The following is a 23,153-nucleotide window of genomic DNA, read 5'->3' as shown; positions in this document are numbered from 1 at the left end:
GTCATGGATTATATAAAATCAATTAAAAAATCATGTTGCTCAGGGCCAACACTTTTCATTTTCTATTTTCAGTCCTTCTGGGTATAAACTGCTTGACCCACAAAGGACTCGAATTTGCCACTGATGTCAGATTCCTACTGCCACTATCAACCTGGCTCCACTTCAAGGGAAAATGTTCTCATCTTGAGATTTTTCAGATCATGTATGCAGTGTCAGTTCTAGCCTCAAACCATATCTGCAGATAGGGAGTTTGTGGCTGTGAATTTCTCCCTCCATCCACAGGAAAGGATGGAAATGACATGTTTCTTTACTGCCTTCCTTGAGGAGAAGATTTCTCCCTTTTTCCTAATGTTTTTCCTTTTTCCTGAGCTTTATCCTCCCTCCCTTGCTTACTGGCCTGAATTAAGTTTTATGGGCCCAAAGATCCAATTTGTGGTGGGAGGAGGAGCTTTTAAATTTTTTTTAAAAAAGTAAAATTATGTAGGAAAGTTAATATTTACTAGAATAGGAAAAGGATTAGCAAAAATTATAAAAATATGACACATACTAACAAACATAATTAAATCCAGTCATCTCAATAATATTTTTTTCTGACATTTTTGGCCACATTTCTTCACATGTTAATGATTTTATGACATTTTCTATGGGGAGACTAGAAAAGTAATTTAGTCTTCCTTTTGGCATAGAACGGATCCAGGCTTACGTGATTCTTGGCCATTGAAAATATTCCTTCCCAGCCTGAGGGATGCATTAAAACTGCTCTAATCTTGTATCCAATACTGTAAGTATCTTATTAATGACAGTCCTTTCTAGCTGCACAGTACCTGCTGAATTCTTGAAGCCATTCTATCATGCCTTCTGTCTCCACCACTCCACTGAGATAATGCTTGTCAAGATAACTCACCTTTCTGTCTCCATTTTACTCAGAAAAACTTATCATAGGTGACCAGTTCCTACTTGTAGAAAAACTATTATGTCAGACAAAGAGACATAAGACTTTCCTGCTTCATTTCATATTCTTCTCCATTCCTTGTACAGGTTTTCTCTCAAATCTAGCACCTTTTATGCTCCTCAAAACTCAGCCCTGGGCCCTCCTCTCTCCTCTCTCCAGCATCTTATTACATATCATGGCAATTCCCTTGAAATTCCCTTGACTTTAATTGCATCTCAGAGTGGATTCTCAAAATTATATCTCTGACAATTCTGCTCCAAGCTCCAATTCTAAATTTATATACAGAGAGAAAATGAAAACATATCAGACCATATGAAATTGGAAGCAAGTCTCCCCAGTGTCCTTTTCCAAAAACACCGTTCCTCCCTCCTTGAGGTAGTCATTACCCTAACTATATGGTAATCTTTCTCGTCTTTTAATTTTACCATTTATGAATGAATTCTATATATTGTGATTTTACCCAGGGTATTTTTGAACGTCAAAAAATAGAATGATACTACATATGATTTTGTCTTGCTTCTTTCACTCAGTGTTATCACAAGAGAGTCACCTGTACTGAAAAATACAGCTGTTGATTGATCCTTTTTATTGCTGTATAGTATTCCATTATGGGCATTTACTACAATTTATCAGTTTACTGTTGATGGTTATTTGGGTTGTTTCTAGTTTTCACTAGTATGAATAGCTTTTAAGAAGATTTTTTAATGTGTAAACTGGTATACATATATGCAATTATCTTTAGGAAAAATACTTAGAAATTACTGGATAATGTACTCATAACTTTATATATTTTAAAATAATGTCAAATGTAAAAATAATGTTTTCCAGAGTGGTTGGACTCATTTACACACCCACCACATAATTTGAGTGATCCTATTGCTCCATATACATCCCAGTAACATTTGGTAGTGCCAAAAGTTAATGTTTTTGCCAATCTTGTGGACGTTTGGTGGGATCTTGTGGTTTTAATTTGCATTTTCCTGATTATTAATTTTTTTGCCAATCTTGTGGATATTTGGTGGTATCTTTTGGGTTTTTTTTTTTTTTTCATTTTCCTGAGTATTAATGAGGTTGAGCAATTTTCCTTGTGTCTCAGTCATTTGGATTTTTTTTTTTTGTAAAGACTCTGTTTATGTCTACTTTTTTATTGAATTCTCAAGCATTCTTGTATAATAGATATTATATGTATGCGCGCGCGCACACATACACACACACACACACACCACCTTTGCTTTGTGGCTGTTTTTCTTACCTGCCTTCATTATAGCCAGAAGTATGTCAACTGTTAAAGCTGTAAGTCCATTTCCTAGAATCTGCTTTTCTCTACAGTTGCTAGTTAACATTAGACAAAAGAATCACAATATTGAGAAAGTAGAAGAATTAGCCTTTATTCTCTGAAGACTATTGGTTAGATGTGGTAACTAACACACGCAGAGGTGCCAACACATTCTAGTTTTTATCTGCTCTTCTCCACTCCACACCCAGCTCTTTGACTGCGAACTCTGTTGACTGTCAATTGCCCCAGGCCCATCATCATGGTAGAGGCGGTAGTTAAACAAACACATCTCCTTGATTGCTCTGGGAGCTTTCTCTTCAGGATCCTGCTGTAGCAGCTGGGCATGCTTGGAGTCCCAGGTTGACTGGTTAGTGACACCTTCCCTAATTTCCCAACTTCTCTCCTAGAATTTCACCTCCCAGTCATTCTACAATTGTGTAGTTTTAATTATCATAAGTATCTTATCTCACAACTCATAGCAGTTCTGCTTCCCTCATTGAACCTCATAAATGTAGTTAGTTACTGGTATCAAAAGTGGTTCCAGGGTAATGGAATCTTCAGTGTGAAAATGTATAATTATTATCTCTAATCTGATTAAAGTGAATTAATGTTGCTTATCATAAAGGCACTGGTATGAAGGGGAAACTGATAGTCCACTGATTGCAATGGCAAAACTGTGACTTAAATTACCACCCCAAATCCCCTATGATTAAATGACTATAGAAGGCAAGACTTTGACTTGTAAGTAAGTAGCGGCTGCCGTAAATAAGTAAAGGTTACTTTGAAGTGCACTGAAGAATTTGAAGAAAGAAAAGGATAAATTCAGGGCCTTAAATTCCCAGATCAAAGTCTGGGTATAGGATAAGAAAGCTTCTGCAACTCTACTAAAGGAAACCCCTGTCTCCTGTAGCCCCAGGGCTGTTTCTAAAACCATACCCAGTTTAATTCACAGTTCTCTTAGATGTTAAAGTTAGGTAATTGATTGGGAAAGAGTGGGACCCTAAAAATTGGAATGGGAACACATGGGCAGTTTCCAAAGAAACTGAGATCCTTGAACTCTAAGTTCTGCTATGTAAGAGCAGCTTCCCTCCCCTGAGGCTAGATATCCCTTGCTTGAACTTGTAATGGTCTCACCTGAGGTAGGGAACTGCTGCTCTTTTTCAGTATTTTCACACTTACTACCTCTCACTACTTATAGGTCTACCTTCAGACTCAAGTCCCAGTGGGTTCCGGGGTTCAATTATGAAGCATGACCTAAGAGGAGACATCACACATAAAAATAATGCAAAACTTTGCCAATTTATATTGAGAGAAACCTAAGGACTACGTGTTAGAATTGATATTTAATCAGAGTGAGGGAATATACTGTTGGATTGGGCAGAATCTATGGATATGAAGCAGTAAGCAGAGACTTTGGTTCAATTGTTGGCTATGATGGCTAGGAACAGCTATAAGAGTTTTCTTGATTTGTTGTCTGAAACTTGGACCCACACATGGCCAACACTGAACAAACTTGAGATGGCAAACTTGCTTGATTTATCCTAAATGGAACTGCCCCAAAATTTAGGGAGATGGCAATCCTGGAGTATATTTATTATGTAAAAACTGCTCACTCACCTACTATGTCCACTGTAGAGTCCAGAAAACATTCCCTTTATTAAATCCTTGGAAAACGTATTAGTGAAGTTATCACCAACATTCCTGAAGAGCTCTTGTGGCTATTCTCTGTACATCAGAAATGACAATAGGAAATGCTGCTCTTGAAACAGGTTCCCAGAATTCAGTGTGATCACAGAGAGGTAGGGGTTCTGTAGCATCGCTAAGGCAACAGAGACAAGGTGGTCATGGTGGTTATGTCAATGGCAGCACAGCCAAAACCAAAGTAACTGGAAGGTGTGATCTTTGGCAACATCTAATTGTTATGGTGCCATAGGATGGCAATAGCTAAGCAGCCAATTTAAAGAAAAGACTGTAAACTAGTTGAATGGGAGGATGACTTGAATCACCAAAATGAAGAGTCATGGGCCCTCAGCCAATTCCAAAATATGAAAACAGGCCCAGAGCCACTTGAATAAAGGGGAGATTTAGTCACCTTATAAAAGTTCCCAACTGTGTGGCAGAAATATCCATAAACTAAGTCATAACCTTCTCCTAAAGGGGCCTGTGTCCACTTACCAAGGTGGCTGTGCATTGAAGGAAAGGATATAATTGAGAACTTCAGGTATAATGGACACTGTATCTTCACTAATTCCTGGAGATGCAGGAATCCTGCTATGGATTCACCGGGAAGAGTAGAAATTTATGATTAATAGAGCTTTGGCTTAGGTCCATCTTAACAGAATTCTATTCCTAGCAGCTTTTTCCCCAGGATGATTTCTGAAATACAGTTTTATTTTTGACCATCTTTTAATTTCCTTTAAGGTTAGACTGCCCTACCCCCTCTGATTTCTTGCACCCCATAGTGCCCATGGCTTCTGTATTCATCCACATACTGAAGCAGATGAAGCCTTCTCCTTGTTTTGTCATTTGTTCTCAGATCTACTTGAAGACTCCAGGTTGGGATCCTCTCACTTTATGGATATTTATTGGTAATTTGTTTTCTGGAGGTCTTAAGACACACAGAATTTCCCTTTTTCTTTATTCTGCTAACTCCTCACATCTGCAAAACCTGCCAAAGTCTTGCCAAAATATTGTGGTTCCCCATAGTTTGGCTCTATAGATTTGTATCTTGTAGTTTATGAGAATGCCTTGTCACTTAATTTTGTTGAAAAATGTTGTCTATTGATTTTTCTTTAAATATCTTTGTTGATTTTTTCTAATGATAAACATATGGGGGCATTTCAGAAAGTATGTCATGCTTATCTTACTAAGCCATAAGTCTACTGTTCACATCATTTTATTAATGCATTTCATCCTCTACATTGCAAATATCTTCCCCCCCTACATGGCCCTGTCTTTTCACTCTTCTTAGGGAATCTTTTGATGGATAGAATTCCTAGATTAATGTAGTTAAATTTATCAAAATTTTCCTTCATGGTTTTATTTTAAGAAATCCATTGTTAGAGGCACCTAGGTGGCTCAGTCAGTTAAGTGTCTGACTTCGGCTCAGGTCATGATCTCACGGTTCGTGGGTTCGAGCCCCGCATGAGGCTCTGTGCTGACAGCTAGCTCAGACTCTGGAGCCTGCTTCGGATTCTGGGTCTCCCTCTCTCTCTGACCCTCCCCTGCTCACGCTGTCTCTCTGTCTCTCTCTCTCTCCCTTAGAAATAAATAAAAACATTTTTGCAAAATTAAAAAAAATAGAAATCCTTTGTTATTCCAAGATCTTACCAATATTCCTCCCTATGCTATCTTCTAAAAGATTTATAGACTTCTGTGATTTGGCCATTACGGAATAGCTGATAACAGAATAACTTTCCCGCCATCAATAACTATAAAACTGGATATAGATGAAACAACTCATTTCACTATTTGCACAATAGACAGTACAAGGTTGCAGTAATTGAAGGCAGTGAAGCACACCAGGTAAGCTTTCTTTTTGGAGACATTTTCAAAATATGGGGTAAAGAAAATGCAACCCAAGCAAAGAACATTTGTCTTATTGTGAAATTTCCAGGAAAACTGAAGGCATACTAATGTCCTGAATTGTTAAGCTTACACAATTTTTATTTTTCAAAGAAATGAAATGACTTCTTTGAAAGATGATTCCTATATTTAAAATAAAATGTTTAGTGCTCGCTAGCCCAAATTTTAAGTTAATTCTATGCGTTGGAAGTGTGAGCACAGCATAATGTTTATAATTATTATAAGGAGTAGGGACTGTTATGATTAGTACTTTATTTCAAGACTCAGGCTTATGATTTATGCACATCAGCCTCCAAAAGAAAGACCTAGCAAAATTTTAGCTATTCTTTAAAGTAGATTATATATATTTTTGTTAACATCAATGTTATATTGATATTTTATCATTTTTAAGTTAATATTATACATTTTTTACCATTTCAATTTCTAATATGGTAAATATCAATAGATATACCTTGCACAAACAACAGCTCTTTTAGGTCCTTAATAGTTTTCAAGTGTGAAGAGGTCCTGAAACCAAAAAGGCCGAGCATGGCAATTTCATTCCAAAATATTCAATTGGAAAACTTTTTTTTTTTTTAAGTTGGAAAGAGAAGCTCATTCATTAAAACATCAAAACACATTTAGGTATCTAGAACTAAAGACAAATGAAAATAATTTTAAGACTCCAACCGAGGCACATATGAACCTAATAAAAGAACAAACAATATTTTTGGATAATAAGATTCACTATTGTGAAGGCACCATGATATCTCTGTATGCCAATTTACGTAGGTCAATGTAATTACAATCAAAATGCCAATAAGATTTCTAATTTTTTAATGTTTATTTTTGAGAGAGAGAGAGACAGAAAGAGAGAGACAGAGCTCAAGGCGGAGGGGCAGAGAGAGAAGGTAACAATTCAAAGCAGGCTCCAGGCTCTGAGCTATCAGAACAGAGCACATGTGGAGCACGAAACCACAGACCACAAGATCATGACCTGAGCCAAAGTCGGACGCTTAACTAACTGAGCCACCCTGACGCCCCTCAATAGGATTTTTATTTGAAATAAGATTTAAAAATTCTAAAGTTTATCTGTAAGAGTACAGAAATTCTGGAAAAAATTAGTACTAAAGGTGTACGTGTCAGGGAGTAACACTTAATGTATTAGGAAAACACCTACTAGTTATAAAACAAGCATTTTAAATCAATGTTAAAACAACAATTAGGGGCACCTGGGTGGCTCAGTCAGTTAAACGTCTGACTTCAGCTCAGGTCATGATATCGCAGTTCATGGGTTCGAGCCCCGCGTCGGGTTCTGTGCTGGCAGCTCAGAGCCTGGAGCCTGTTTCAGATTCCGGGTCTCCCTCTCTCTCTGCCCCTCACCCACTCATGCTCTGTCTCTCTCTGTCTCAAAATAAATAAACTATAAAAAATTTTTTTAAACAGTAAATAAATTAGTAACGATAGTTGAATAAACAAAAACATAAATGGAACTGTTTATAAATATCAAATATAAAAATTTATTATCTAGTGGAGATTACGGTTCAGATCAGTAAGGAAAAAGAGGATTTTATAAATGGTATTAGACAACTAGATAATCTTGTTAGAAATTTGTCAATCTTTACCTCACTCCTTAAATATAATTTCCAGGTGCATTAGGAATCAACAGAAAAATCATAAAAATATCAGAAGAAAACATGAATGAGTATTTTTATAATCTTGGACAGGGAAAATTCTTTCTAGACATGATATCAAAGGTAGAAATTATAAAGCATGTCAACGGATTTGATACATAAAAACAAAAAGTCATAAAACAATATTATAAGTAAGCTTAAAATAAACAAGAAGGAAAATTTTTGCAATGTCCATAATAAAGAATTAATGATTCCTAATATAAGCTACTATAAATTCAGACATGATTGTCCCCCCACAAGTGTAGAGTATAAGCAGTTAACTGCACAATAAATACAGGCACCTATTAACATATTAAAATATGCTCACTTTCACTAAAAATAAAAAATACAACAAATTTTAGTTACTGAAAAATATTAAAAACATAATATTCTATGTTGCTGAGCCTGTGGAAACACACTCTCATGCGCTAGTGGTGGCAGTATAATATGAAATAGTTTTGGTGAAGGTCAGTTTGACAATTTTGCTCAAAATTTTAAAATGTACACTCAATAACTCACAAATTATACATCTGGAAATCTAGAAGGAAGGCATAAGGCATGAAAACAATATTAGTATACACACAGACATAAGTAGCAGCCTACATTATATGTCCATGAAGAAGTTATAGCTCATTTTCCTGATAATCAAATACTGTAGAGCAACGTATGTGTATTTGTAACATTTATGAGAATCATTTAGGTATATTTGCATGCGTACATATGTACATCCATAGAGAGATGTGCAGGATTAAAATAAAAATGTTAATAGTGCCTAACTTTAGGTAGATGGATTTGGGTGGATTATTACTTTTGTCTTACTAAGTTTATTTTGTTTTATGTATATAAACCTGGCAGATTGTATGGTATGTGGCATGCACGCAAAAAAAAAAAAAAAAGAATGACTAGGTGGAAATGAATCTTTTCCACTACTGATTTTTAAAATAAAGCATAAATAGATCATTTAAAGGTTTCATTTGATGGAGTAGAGCAACATGATTTAAATCAGGATTAGTGCATTTTACTCTTAAGGTCCCAGAGATAGTCTACAAATGCATACCTGAATATTAGCGTTATAGAGATTAACATCTTTGGCTAAAAAGGGATTTTTAAAAGGAAACTAGTTTGTTCTTTACCTATTCTCTTTTAGCTCCAATTTTACCCTTCTATGCTTGATGCTGAGGTTGGGACTCCATAGACTGTATTTTCCTGACCCCCTTGACTGCTTCATGTCATTTAAGTTCTACCAGTAAGTACTAGAGGGAAAGTAGAAGGTAAGAGGAAAATAAGATTAAAAAAAAAAAAGAGGAAAATAAGATTTACTTCTTTACCTTTGCTTGCCAATCCTATTGTGTTGACCTAGTGTTAGTTGATTACAGTCTTTAACTACTTTCAGAACGTCTAGAACTATCTTCGCTGCACACCTTAGAACTAGCAAGAACAGTTAAGTGATGAACCGTCTCAGAAGTTCGTGCACCTGGCCCACAAGTACCCTTATTTTGGAGCTCCAAGATTCTGGTAACCTGTCTTCTCCTCTTTTGCTTTCTCACTCCTAGTAATAGTGGCTATGTCCTTTAGTTAGGACCTCTGGGTTGTCCTCTATGCCTCTACAACATTTCCTCTGTTGAAACACCTATGGTGAGCTCTCTTAGTTGAATACATGCTGCTAGAGCTGCTATCTGAAAAGCAGATGCCATAAAGTGGTTAATGATAGGATCAAGATAAAAAGACATAAATGTTAAAGACTAACTTTCTCAGGCTAACACACTTTAAAGGTGTTTGAATGTTCTCATGTTGTCAATTAAGGGAAATGTCCACATCAGCAAGGATCTTGGGCAGCTCTGTCCAATACAACTTTCTGTGGTAATGGAAATGTCTAAAGCATGTTGTCCAATGTAGAGCAATGTGGCTAGTATGACTAAGTAATTTTAACTTTATTTGGTTTAAATAGCTATAAGTAGTGGTTATCATACCAAAAACGCAGGTCAAAGATGGCTGGATGGCCAGAGAACTGCAAGATTTCACCTCTATTAAGTTACCAGATAATTTAACAGGTGCCGAGTAAACAAAAGCAGGATACTAAAATTTCTCTCTAAAGGAGCTCTGTCCAGCAATGGAAGACAGACATGTAAAACCTCTTTGAAAGATTGTTCTCCAAACAGCGTAGAAGATTAACTGTAGGGGTAAGATCAAAGACAGAGAGGCCAATGTATCAACTGCATTTCAAGTAAAAGAAGAAAGGAAAGGAGAGGGGAGGTTAGGGGAGGGAGGGAAGGACAGGAAAGGGAGGCAGAAAGGGAGAGAGAAAGAAATGACAGACAGCCATTCAGGACCAAATCAGTTGTCCAAATGACAATGAGAGACCTCATCAACATTAGTAGTGAAGAAATGCATGGAAAGTACTAAAAATTTTGCCCTGTTGACACTTGGCAATTAATGGAAAATAAAAATAGAAATGAGAATTATTCATCATGTCTGGATTATTGTATCATTCACCAGGGGACTATAAGAAAGTCAGGTTTGGGAAGAAGTGATGAATTCACTGTGGCATCTACAAAGCTTGACATGCCAGTGAAACATCCAAGCCTGTAGGTTGACCAGACAACTGAAACATACATGGGTCTAAAATTCATGAAGTTGGTTTTGTTAGAAATTAGACACACAGACTTGTGAATCATCATGTAGGCAGTACAAGAAGACAAATTAGTAGATTAAAACCATCCAGAAAAGGTCCAGAGTTAGAAGGGGGCCAACCACACAACCTTGACGGGACTCATATTTAATGAATAAGAAAAAAAAGGAAATGCAAGTAGGAATGAAGGTAGCCCAAAGAAGCCTGTCTCAGGAAGGCAGAGTCTGAAAATCAGGAGTAACCGACAGTGACAAACTATAAAAAGGGCTGAAAATTATTTTTTTAAAATATTTATTTATCTTAAGAAAGAAAGTGTGTGACTAGGGAAGGGGCAGAGAGAGAGAGAGAGAGAGAGAGAGAGATGGAAAATCCTTGTCAGCACAGAGGTTGGCATGGGACTGGGAACTGACGACAAACCATGAGATCATCATGACCTGAGCCAAAATTAAGACTCAGACTCTGACTGAGCCACCCAGGTACCCATGAGCTGACAATTATTGAACACTTAGTATGTGGCTGCCATTTTCCAAGAGTTTTAAACCACTTAAACCATTTAAACTTTTAAAAGAATCCTATAAGGTAGGTTATATTGTAATCCCATTTTACAGATGAAGAAACATAGCAAGGTACAGTAAAGCTCAAGAGTAACAGCTGTACAACAGTTGGCCCAGTATCCGGCCCTGGCAGTCTAGTTCTAGAGCCTGCAGTCATAACCACTCAGAAAAGAGAGGAAAGTTCAGAAAGCTGGGACTGAAAAACATTTTAGAATAGATTTAGGTAGAGCACATGCAAAAATGGGCATGCTCTATGGCTGAGGGGACCATTAGCAAATTTAAATCTCCTGCCTTTTCATGTGACTTACAAGAATGCAAAAAGCAAAAAGTCCCACCCTACTTTAGCCAGACTCAGTCTGTAAGATAAGTGCAGAGTTCATTCTTAGAAAAATGAAGTTGGGGAAACACCCACCGAATGTCCTCAAACTAGTTCTCACTTTAAAAATCTCTTAAAAATCTAATAAATATGACCTAGAAGGTTTTTCTATTTTTATTTAACATTTATTTCCTTTTGAGAGACAGAGCTTGAGCGGGGGAGAGGGAGAGACACACACACACAGAATCCGAAGCAGGCTCCAGGCTCTGAGCCGTCAGCACAGAGCCCGATGCCAGGGCTCAAACCCACCAACTATTAGACCATGACCCATGCTGAAGTTGGATGCCCAACTGACTGAGCCACCCAGGCATCCCTAGAAACCATTTTTAAAGAATACTCCTCATATGCTTTTGATGCACAATCAGGATTAAGAATACAAGATTTGAGGGGCGCCTGGGTGGCTTAGTCGGTTAAGCGTCCGACTTTCGCTTAGGTCATGATCTCGCGGTTTGTGGGTTCGAGCCCCGCGTCGGGCTGTGTGCTGACAGCTAGTTCAGAGCCTGGAGCCTGTTTCAGAGTCTGTGACTCCCTCTCTCTCTGACCCTCCCCTGTTCACGCTGTCTCTCTCCTAGAAATAAATAAAACATTAAAAAAAAAAAGAATACAAGATTTGCTCCACATTATTGAAAAACTGAGAACCATTTGCGAAGGGACACACTGACTGTGCAGGCTTTAGGCTAGTATAAGGACGAGTGAGCTTTCTGAATTCTACAGGATAGCAAATATGCCTCCCAAATAATGGATATACTTTGGGTTTTATATTTTTCTCATAACACTGGGCTATCAGTATCTATTTCCTTATTACATCTTGGTTAACTAACAATTAACTGTAAATGTATAGTTACGGAGGTTAAAAGTTGAAAGGTATCATACCCAATGGCCCCATTTTCTTGGTAAGGCAAAGGAAAAATCATCCTGTTTTACTGGAGCTGGCACTGAATACGAGGTTAAGAATGGTAGTGGTTTGAAATAGCTAGTGAGAAAAACCATATATAGAATTAATAAGAATGTTTGAAATTCCAATGTACATGTATGTGTGTATTCACTGTGTATTTCTCTCAATTAGGACTCAAATACTTTTATTATTAGTGTCACATTATTTACTATCTTATTATTGCCTTTTTTAACAAGCCCATTAGAAAAAGAAGGAACTAAATAAAGGCCAGAAATACAGGAATGGGGAGGAAAAAGGATGGATGTAATAGATAACCCCCTCCCTTTCTGTTCCCCTCCCCAAAACCCCACACTTATGTATATATACTGCATAACATTATCCAAACATGGAAAAATATGTGGCCCAAATGGCTGACAGTAGTTACTTCCAGGCTGGGGGCGGGATGGGGAATGGGAAATGAAAGTGGAGTAGGTATGAATAAAACCAAACTCATGGTATTGTTAGGTGAAAATGATGAAAACCCCCCCACATAATAAAGAGCAAATAAACATGGAGAATTTCATTCAGTCAGCAAAGATTTGTTCAATGAAAACAACTTAACTGGTTAGTTGAATGCATGGTGAGCAATTCCTAACTTGGTTTCCTAGAACTTCCAAACAGTTTTTAGAATAAGGTGAAAGTAAAAGAAAAGCAGCAGATCTAACAGCAGAGCTATAGATTTTTGCATCATAATCCTGAGGTTAAAGGGAAGGGGCTAACAACCGTGCTTTTGTATCTGGAAAGGAGGTACATAAAGTGGACCATCATACGTTGTGGACTGAATCATGTCACTGACCTCCAAAATCGTATTGAAGGTGCTACCCTCAATGTAATTGTATTTGGAGACAGTTTCTAAAAGAAGACTGAGTGAGGTGGATGAGGTTCTAAGGATGGGGGTCCTCGTCCAGTATGACTGGTGTCCTTAGAAGAGGAAGAGACACCAGAGATGTGCATGTACATAGAGAAAAGGCCATGTGAGGAAACGGCAAGAAGGCCACTGTCTGTAAGCCAAAGAGAGGAGCCTCAGGAGAAACTAAACGTGCCAACACATTGATCTTACACCTCTAGCCTCCAGAACGGTGAGAAAATAGATTTGTTTTATAAACTACCAACCCAGTTTGTACTGCTTTATTATAGCAGCCCTGAGACTAATATACATATTTGCATGAAGTTATCATGGGTACAACAAATGATATTTAATCTTCTTAATGATGTAAAATAACTTGAAAAATGATTACACAAGGGGATCCCTACTCACTGCCTGCAAGCACCTGTGTGACTGTACTTTTGGGGGATGGCAGGAATCAGAGGCAGAAGTCAACAACTATGAATCATAAAACAAAGACACTGAACTCTGGAGTATTAGTTATATGGGGAGAAAATTCACCTTGGTCTTAATTAACATAAAACTAAGAAAACAAATTTTTAGTTACTTCCTTAAAATTGCAAGTGAAGGGAATACTCACAAGTTTCTAACAAACAAGGGATCATAAGTAAAGGGAAATTAAACAGCATCAACAGAAGGTGCATAAAATGTTACCAATGGCTTTATTTAGTGCTGTGGTTCAAGATTAGACTAGATTGAAATTTATTGATACAAAAACAAGTTGTTTCCCTAGGTCTTGAAAAAGGTCACTTTTTAAAAGAGTACTTCAGATTCATTATCAAAAATGAATAAACTGGCTTTTAAGTAGAAAGCAAATACAAAAATAATACTTACCTTGAGCACAAGAGCCACATAGGATTCCCTGGATGTGCCTTGTGAAGGGAGTAATTTCCGTATGGTGTTTGAGCACTTTGTGTCTCAGTGGTCAATTATACACGTAAACACAAACAACTTTACCATTATGGTAGAATGTTATAAAATACTGAAGATACTTTACAAATGTTCTGATGATACATATGGAGATTTTAAGCTTTGGACAGGACTTAAAAACCAATGTAGAATACCAATTCTGCTCATGAGCAGTAGAGAATTTAGAGTCTAAACCAAAACACATTTTGATAGCTACAACAGGCAAAATCTAACCTTAAAACAGAAATGGTACCAATTCTTTGCCATTAATACCTTAGTAGTGCACTGATATCTTGATAAGGGACAACATTATACAATAACTTAATATTTTCTTCTTCCTTCTCTATCTGGGATCTTTTATAAGAGGCACTTAAAAAGAGTCCTAGTTTTGGCGACGCTACAACAAACATACACATAGTATAGTGATATATTTTACTATGCTAACAAAGTATCATTTATAAAGAAATTTTTATAAATTCAAAAATAGGTTATTGGTAACATGATTACCTTTAAAGCACTGATTTTCATTCACAATATTAATTACTTCATTTAATCTTAAACAGCAGTTCCATCTACAAAATGTTCTACAGTTTTTTCTTTTTGAAAAGGAGGAAAGTAAAAGCAGGTAAGATACTTGTAACTTCTAGTTCAACAATATCAACTTCATTTCACAGCATTAATTAGTAGAGAACATTTTCAATTAAAGTGGTATACAATTTACAAAAATAGAATGATTATATAATGCAAAACATTGTCCTCCATTATGAAGTGTGTGTGTGTGTGTGTGTGTGTGTGTATACACACATATACAGATTTCTTATAAGTTTCACTATTTAAATAGCCCTTATTCAAGTACTTTTTTCTGGTATCTCTTGAAATAATCACTTTGCTATTTGTAAATACATAAAAAAATAAAAGGTTAATCTAAGAAAAAGTTAAAAGTTTCAGTGTGGTTGACTTAAGTATCAGCCGCTTACTTCAGTGAAAACCTGATTTGAATTCAAAACAGGTTTAGGTGCCATATTAAGTAGAACAACTTAGTCAAAAATATAGACATATTTAAGTGTCAATAATTAGTTAGCTTCCAATGTGCTAACAGAGAAATTAAACGTTTGTATTAATCTACTCATCTATCCATCTAATCTTAAACAATCCCCAGACAAAATTCATTTTTATATAACTAAAATGATACACTAATATACAATATACCTGCTTACAAACACATAGGTAGCCATAAATAAAACTTTATTCTTTAATTTCATTTACAAGCTACCAAGTATTATGTATCGTACACAGTGCTGAACACTTATGGTTGTAGTCATGGAAGGATCCAGACTGAATGGAAAGCTATAGATAAAGAAAAGATAAAAGCAAAGTAATACTGTAACAGAAAGGTGGCAAAAGCATAGTTTTGCCATAATGAAATCAAACAGATTTATAATTATACATGAGTTCTGGTTAAAACAAAGTCTGAGCGCCATGCGATTCTCAGCTTTATTGTTTGCAGTCTGGCTAAAGTCTGTATACTCATTTTGTCTTTTGCAGTTATTAAAATTAAAAAAGTTAAAAACTATAGCAGCAACAAGCAAACCCTGTGACAGGAAGGCAAGGGTTAAGAACTAAAAAAAAGTTTATACAGTGTGTTCAGGGAAAGTTTGTGCAGTTTATCTTCCATCAGCAGGAGTTCGACTGAGGGATAACATGATTCGGGCAAAGCGCTCACAGAGTTCATGTGTGGAATATGACGGTAACTTCGGGGGTTCGTGGAAACCTTTAATCTCAGTAGAACAATCAAGCAGTTTTGGCAGAAAATCCGTCAGCTTCTCTTGGAGGTTTGCTGTAAATACAAACAATTAGATATAGCTAAAGACAGAGAGGGAAAGAAATTATCATCCTCAACATGATTTATTAACTTAGAGTGTTCAATTAATGTTTCATTTTAAAATATGTAATTACCCTTTGGGGGAAAGAGATAAAATATAAGTGGCAAGGCAGTGTGCACAACTTGGTTTGTAAATAGGAAAAAAAAGGGAATGACATGAATGTAAAAATATTACAGAATATAAAAAACGACAATAATAATAACATCTAATTCCAACTGCTTTTAATCCCAGCTGAAGTGTCCACTAGCATTGTTTAAACTTACATTCCATTTCTTGCCCAAGATAGGAACACCACCGATTTCTCATGTCTTCCACAGCAAGAATATCTTTCTCTTCCATTTCATCCACCAATAACAAGGGCAAAAATGGGACAATAAACTCGTTCATGATGATCAAACCATTGTTTACTTCTCGATCCTCTCCAGATTCAAACAGCTCTGCAGCTTGCTCATTTAATTTCTTAATGCATTGAGAAAAAGAGAAATTTATTTTTGACTAAATAAAAATCCTGTGTCAATACTGACGATAACAGAAAAAGTATGTTCCCAAACAGTATTAGAACAAATGGGAATCAGGAAAAACAATCTCAATCTATTCTAGCATGAAGTCTCTTAGAAAAAGCTGTACATATAACAATAACAGAAACAAGAACAAAAAGAAGTAGGGAAAATATTGTTGTCATGTGTTTAAAGTTCATGTTCAGCTTATAATACTCTCATTATCACTACAGGGACCATATTTTATTCTACAGAGGTGAATTTTCCCCAATTCTAAAATTTTGTACGCCACCAAAGTAATTTAAAAAAAAAAATCCAGATTCCATATTAGCTTTGAAAAACACTTTATCATCTTCTCCATAAATGCCAACTGAAAACATACTGTTGTATTTCTTGAACGTAAAATTTACAAGTAATCAATTAATTCATTATTCCTTCAAAAAATTCTTACTGAGTACATGCGATATGCCAGAAAGTATTCTGATTAATAAGGACAACTCTCATGGAGTTTACAATTTGGTACAAAGATTAGCAAACTTTTTTTTTTTAATGTTTATTTATTTTTGAGATAGAGAGTGACAGAGCTTAAGGTGAGGAGAGGTCGCAAGAGAGGGAGACACAGAATAGGAAGCAGGCTCCAGGCTCTGAGCTGTCTGCACAGAGCCGACGTGGGGCTCGAACCCTCGAACTGTGAGATCATGGCCTAAGCCAAAGTCGGACGCTTAACCCACTGAGCCACCCAGGTGCCCCTAGCAAATTTCTGTAGAGGACAAGATAGGAAATATGTTATATAGGCTTTGATGGCCACATAGTTTCTGTTTTAACTACTAAATTCTTTCATTGTTACACAAAGGCAGCCATACATAATATGAAAATGAGAGGGTATGACTATGTTTCAATAAAACTTTATTTATAAAAACAAGTGGTAGGCTAGAGCACAGGCCAGTTGTGCTGATCCCGGATAGCAGAGGACGGATTCATGAGATAATAAATACAGACATAAGAAATAGATTAGGTATTACAGGTCTAATAAGAGCTATAATATTTAAGGGTTTAGGTGAAATCTTAACATTTAGAGCATGATAGATATGATTCTAAAATATTAACAGTGTTAAGCTGAATTCCAAAATAAAAATATTATTTCTCATGTTTATATCATTCTTGTGTAATTTATATTTTGACTCTGTAGAGAGGCTTATGCTAGTAGTCTAACCCATCCACTAAGCAGTGGCTTGAGCAAATAAGTAATCTCTTGGCTTCAGTTTCTTCATATGAAAAATTAAATGTCACTTTTCCTAGACAGTGGTTGAGAGGATTAAACAAGAGAAGCCTCTAAGTATCTATTACAATTTTTACATTATGCATTCAAACACATAATAGTTGTTACTATTCTGAAATTTAATGTTAAGTTGTCTGGAAACAACCTAAACATAGTACACCCAAAGTCAACCTTATTCATCGTCTTAGATTCCACAAGCCGAACACAAAACTAAAAAGTCAGGCAGTTTTGACAATCCTATTTCCTTCTTTCTCCTCATCTAATAGTTACCAAGTCCCTTGATTTCACTTCTTTCACCATCGTCTATGCACTCTTCTTCACACCCACTGTACTTCTGTCTTAGTTGAGGCTCTCTCCCTTCTTCCCTCTCTAGGGAAGAATTCAATCTCTACTCCTTTCCCGTCCACCATCTAGTATACCATAGCCAGATTTATTTTCCTGAAAATAAACTTGCCAAGCCAAACCTACTAAAACTTACAGCGGTACAAACTCATTAGAATGCTGCATAAGCTTCTACAGAGGCTGACATCAACAGGTACTGCTACAAGCTTCATCACTGCCACCTAACTCTGCTCCTCAGGATCTATTTTCATTTTCTGTTGTATACTTTCCAGGTCTTTTCATATGGTGTCCCTTTGGCTAGAACATTTTTCTCCCTTCTATACAAGGCATAAAAATCCAATTTGTCTATCAAGATCCAAACCAGTGTTCAACTTATCTCTTAAGGTTCTCCTTGACAACTACAGGCATATTATTTTGCATATTTCTCATAAGTCACTTAAACTGGAATATAAAAATCATTTATGTACAGAGTGAGTTCTTGGAGGACAGCAAATAAACAAGCCTTAACTGTCTTTGTATCTCTCAAATCTGACACTCAGCAAATACTCAAAATGAAAAACCCTGAAAGGAACACTAAAATAATCCTCACGTGGTATCATTTAAATCCCTAGGTAAAACACCAAAGTAAGTGTGACTGGGTGACCATGATAACATGGGGAGAAACATTCTACCACTTTTTTCATGTTTTAAAATAACCATCAAGTTTTGGCTATGTTTATATTTAAAATAGCTTTCCTAAATTATTGCCAAATCCCAAGGCTTCAATGTTTTTACATAAAAAATTGCTTTAGTTCATTCAATATATAAATACATACAATTATGTATTTTTTTAAGCTAAAATATATACAACTCAGGTTTTCCTTCTTTGGGATTGATGAAAAACCTCTGAAACTGGCCAGATAAGGAACTATTCTCAATGGATACAAATCACTAACAATTCGTTTTAAAATATACTCAAATGCAATAAAAGCACCTAAGAGAAAAACAGTAAGATCATCATCATCTAATATTCCCATTTGAAAATTCTAAAGACATATTAAGACTATAATTAGCTTGTATTATGTAGTTCTGCAAAAAAAAAAATTATCAGCACACCACTTAAAGTTTTTTAAAGCACACTTAAACCATGTAACTTATATAGGTTGAAAAATCATATAGTCTTGAATACCTTTATGTGTGTGTGTATATACACATATATTTCTTCTTATATAGGAAAAATGCAACTTAGGTGTTCATAACATATAACAGAGTGATGTTAATAGTTAACTATGAATGAAATTCAAGCTGACTACAGAAATATTAACAAGGTACTCCAGACATCCAGAAATTAATCTGGTGCAAAAAGCTGTTAAACACACTTTTTAAATTTTATATAACAACAGTAATATTTCTGCACGTACTGAAAATATTCGAGGAAAAAAGCTACCAATGACTAGGTGGGAAAAAAAAAAGAATACTGTATTACAATGAATTGTCTGACACTATGTACAACAAATCTATTACTGTATTTAAACAAATTCAGACCAATCTATTATTTTTCTGGAATAGTAATTCCTTATAGCCTGTGCAGCTCCTTTCTCTCACCAAAAAAAGGAATAGTAGAATAATGAAGAAACAGAAATATAAAAGTTTAATTATTTTGATCCTATATTAAGAACATTTCCGGGTATGACCTGCAATAGTCAGGATCAATAAAGAGAAAAGATAATAAAGAATTGAGTGCATTCTTGCATCTTAAGGGATTATACCCAGATTGTAGCCATCATCGTGATGCTTTCCCCATCAGAGTATACAGTCAATCGCTTACATAGGAGTCTGGAAAATCTGTTCAGTATTAGACCAAATAATAAAGTAAACATGACCTATGTGCATTCAACTTACTAGTAAACATTCTCTTCTATAATGTGATATCAATTCTTCATCATGTCCTCTATATCGGCCTTTGGACAAGAGTTCTTTGTTATTCTGATAAGCGCAGATAAGGAACAGCAAGGAATCTATATAACTTAAAAATTAAAAGAAACACAAAGCATTAGTATTTCATCTTTGTAAAAAAAGTCAACTACAATTATTAAATATTTAAGAATTATTTAATTTTGACTATCCAGAACAGTACAATAAATATATGCTCTAAAAGCCTGAGAGCATCATTTTAGCAACAGCCACATCTGAGACGAGGAGATAGTTATATCATTAAGTAAAAAAACAAAAACAAAAAATGGACCTAGGCTAGAGTCACCTGGGTCGCTCAATCAGCTAAACGTCCAACTTCAGCTTAGGTCATGATCTCACGGTGTGTGAGTTCGAGACCTGTGTCAGACCCTGTGCTGACAGCTCAGAGCCTGGAGCCTGCTTTAGATTCTGTGTCTCCCTTTCTCTGTCCCTCCCCACTCATACTCTGTCTCTCTCTTAAAAATAAACAAACATTAAAAAAAAATTTTTTTAATGGAGCGAGGAATTAAGAAAACAGTGGGAGGAAAAAGCCCATAATTGTTGATTTCAGACAGTTCCTGTCTCCTGGTTCCCTGATGTTTTCCATTTAGACTTTTTTTTTTTTAACAACATAGTATCATTTTTGTTTGAAGAAAAGATCGGATTACTTTGTTTCTTTGTCACAAACATCATCTGTTTCACTCAGTGACTATTCAGGTATCTTTCCATATGCATCCATGATTCTCAACGTGGAGTATAACGTAATCAGTACAGGGGAGAATATCCAAAAGAAATGGGGAAGTAGAAATGGAAAAAAAAAATGCTTATAAATCTGAAAACTCTAGTGGAACACACACACAAAAAAGAGCATAGAACATAACAGCTCGCAGTTAGGTCTTTATAAAAAGTGTTAACATAAGTAATATTAATAGAAGTCTAAATGTTACGAAGTTCAAACTAGGTTTTAAAAAGGGAGGGGGTAGAAATGTTTGAGGATTCTATTTACCTCTAACACAGTTATCCTCTCTCAATATGGTGTAAGAAATAAATACAGCTATATATTTGTATGATTGAAATATGAACGATATTAAGATGTCTCCTTTGTGTCAGTTTTCCAGTTACAACATACTTTCTTATAGATTAATTCAGAAAAATGTAACATCCTAGAAGGTGAAATATTATAAAGAAACACTTTTAAAACTCTAGGTTACACTAAGTTTTTATTATTTAATTTCATGTGCTTAAATATAAACCAATTCTGTACTTTGAATATAAATGTAGAATTGGAAATTAAATGTACACATTAATGGCCTCTTAAATGACACACCTGAAACTATTTCATAAACAGTAAGTTATTTCATACTTTTTTGAAAAGTCTTCTCCCAGGAATTTGTTTTTGAGAAAACTTAAGAATATGGGATTTTAGGGGCACCTGGGTGGTTCAGTTGGTTAAGCGTCCAACTTCGGCTCAGGTTATGATCTCGGTTCGTGGGTTCGAGCCCCGCACTGGGCTCTGTACTGACAGCTAGCTCAGAGCCTGGAGCCTGTTTCAGATTCTGTGTCTCCCTCTCTCTCTGGCCCTCCCCTGCTCATGCTGTCTCTCTCTCAGAAATAAATAAAAAACATTAAAACAAAAAGAATATGGGATTTTATTCTGAAGTAATATAAACATAACCTCAGCTAAAGGTTTTTTGTTTTATTTATGAAAGAAAAAAAGGGAGTGATAATAGCATTAAATATTGTTTTATGCCACTAAAGTAAGGTAGTCTGCTGGCACACCTGCCTTTTCTGTTACAATTATTAAGTTTCCTATTAAAACGTCTCAGTGAATGACATTCATATCTGGCCTTCAAGACCTGAGTCACCTCTCTAAGAATAGCTCTGAAACCATGGCCTTGTTCCAATTTTCTACTGAAGTACACAATTTCCATATTTTATCAACCCTTCAAGTGCTTACAAACATTATCTTCAAATATATGCCTTGTTGATCTAGATACTCTGTTCAATTATAAGCTCACATGACTATTTTTCTTGGAAATATTAATCTTAGCTATCTTAATGTGAACTTGAATATTCCCATTAAAGAAATATGACTGTGACCTAAATAAAATAACTCATAAAATGTAGCTACTAATCAAAATAGCTTTCTGTTTCAGTGGCCAAAGTGAATTATCTTATAAATTACATGACGATTTAACTTGTGTCTGAGTATTAATGTTATTTCTTAATTTGGTGTGACTTTTGAACTTTTTGAAGGGTCAGGTCTATGCCGCCTGACAGAGTAGCCACTACCACAGGTGGTTGGCTACGGAACGTTCAAAATGTGGCTAGTGTGACTAAGAAACTAGAATTTTAGGTTTAAAATTCTTAATTAAATATAAATTTTCTCATATGGCTGGTGGCAACCAGGACAGACAGTTCTAGATGCACAGCTCTAGAAATAATGGTCCGTGTTGTCTTTTAAAAACAAAACTGTATCAACACTGCAGTGAAGGTTTCCTCTTCATTATATAAAACCAGCAAAGAGAAGAAAGAAAAGAAGGAATTCAATAACGCTTTTTATTGAATACATTATTACAGAGTATTGAAAATATAGCATTTTCTTTTAAGATCTTTGTCATTTGGTTGAATGACTTTAGTGTGGTCTTAAAACATAAGACTTTAGTTATCTCTCTGTTTTCCATTAACAGTATATTTATACTTTCAAATAGGAAGTTCATAGATGATACAAAGCAGATTTTTGTCCCAGAGTCAATTGTTTGTTTTCAAATATCTTAAATTTCAGAAAAACTTTTGTTACTGTAAAGATTCAAAATAAATGACTGAATAGTTTTTTAATTTTTTTTTGAAATAGGGCAATTGCATTTGAGCATTAAATTTGTTAATTGGTTATTTTCATAATGTTTCTGGAGTATTAATTTTTCACTTCCTTGAGCCTATCAAACTATGTTATTACCAGATTGAGTCGAGGCTTGAAAATATGCTTCACTTTATTGATTAGATCAAGTCTATTATTCATTTGAATTTTCAGTTCATTAGAGTATTCTGTCTTTGACAATTTCTTCTTTGTATTTGTTGCCTTTTATTTCCTTTATAACGGATTTCTATGTTTAAGTACTCTTAATGCTGCCTTTTCAAGGTTAATTTGGGTATAATTAGTGATTAGACTTTGTATAACTTAATACTTTTTTATCTATTGACTTTAGACTTCTGTATGAGACTGGAAGTAAAAAATCTGAGAAAAATGCCTGCTGGTTCTCAGTATACTTGTCCTACTCAAAAGTCTACAGTTGTAAACTAATATTAGATACACAATTATTAAATGAAATGAAGTTATGTGGATTCCATTCCCTCTATTCCCTTTTCTCAAAAACAAACCAAAAAAACTCATTTGTTTCATTTCTCTATTGCCTGACAGAAACATTCTTAAGAAATCTGGGGGACAACTTGTGGTTTATTTTATTCTA

At 35.4% G+C, this 23,153-nt stretch overlaps 1 protein-coding gene across 2 annotated transcripts in view; it reads right to left on the bottom strand.

The window, feature by feature from the left end:
* Nucleotides 1-14,171: 14,171 nt before the first annotated feature.
* USP25 (ubiquitin specific peptidase 25) overlaps nt 14,172-23,153 on the bottom strand; it is a 143,789-nt gene continuing 134,807 nt past the window's right edge. For both annotated transcript variants that reach the window (XM_039245902.1, XM_039245903.1), the window contains 3 exons: nt 19,636-19,759; nt 15,900-16,095; nt 14,172-15,590 (listed from right to left, as the gene is read on the bottom strand). In XM_039245902.1, coding sequence (XP_039101833.1) covers nt 15,418-15,590; nt 15,900-16,095; nt 19,636-19,759 — 493 coding nt within the window. In that variant the 3' untranslated portion in view covers nt 14,172-15,417. The remainder of the gene's footprint in view (nt 15,591-15,899; nt 16,096-19,635; nt 19,760-23,153) is intronic.

This window comes from Hyaena hyaena, unplaced genomic scaffold (assembly GCF_003009895.1).
Source record: "Hyaena hyaena isolate Hyena2069 unplaced genomic scaffold, ASM300989v1 scaffold_272, whole genome shotgun sequence".
NCBI lineage: Eukaryota > Metazoa > Chordata > Mammalia > Carnivora > Hyaenidae > Hyaena > Hyaena hyaena.
This window is presented reverse-complemented; position numbering and strand designations above follow the sequence as displayed.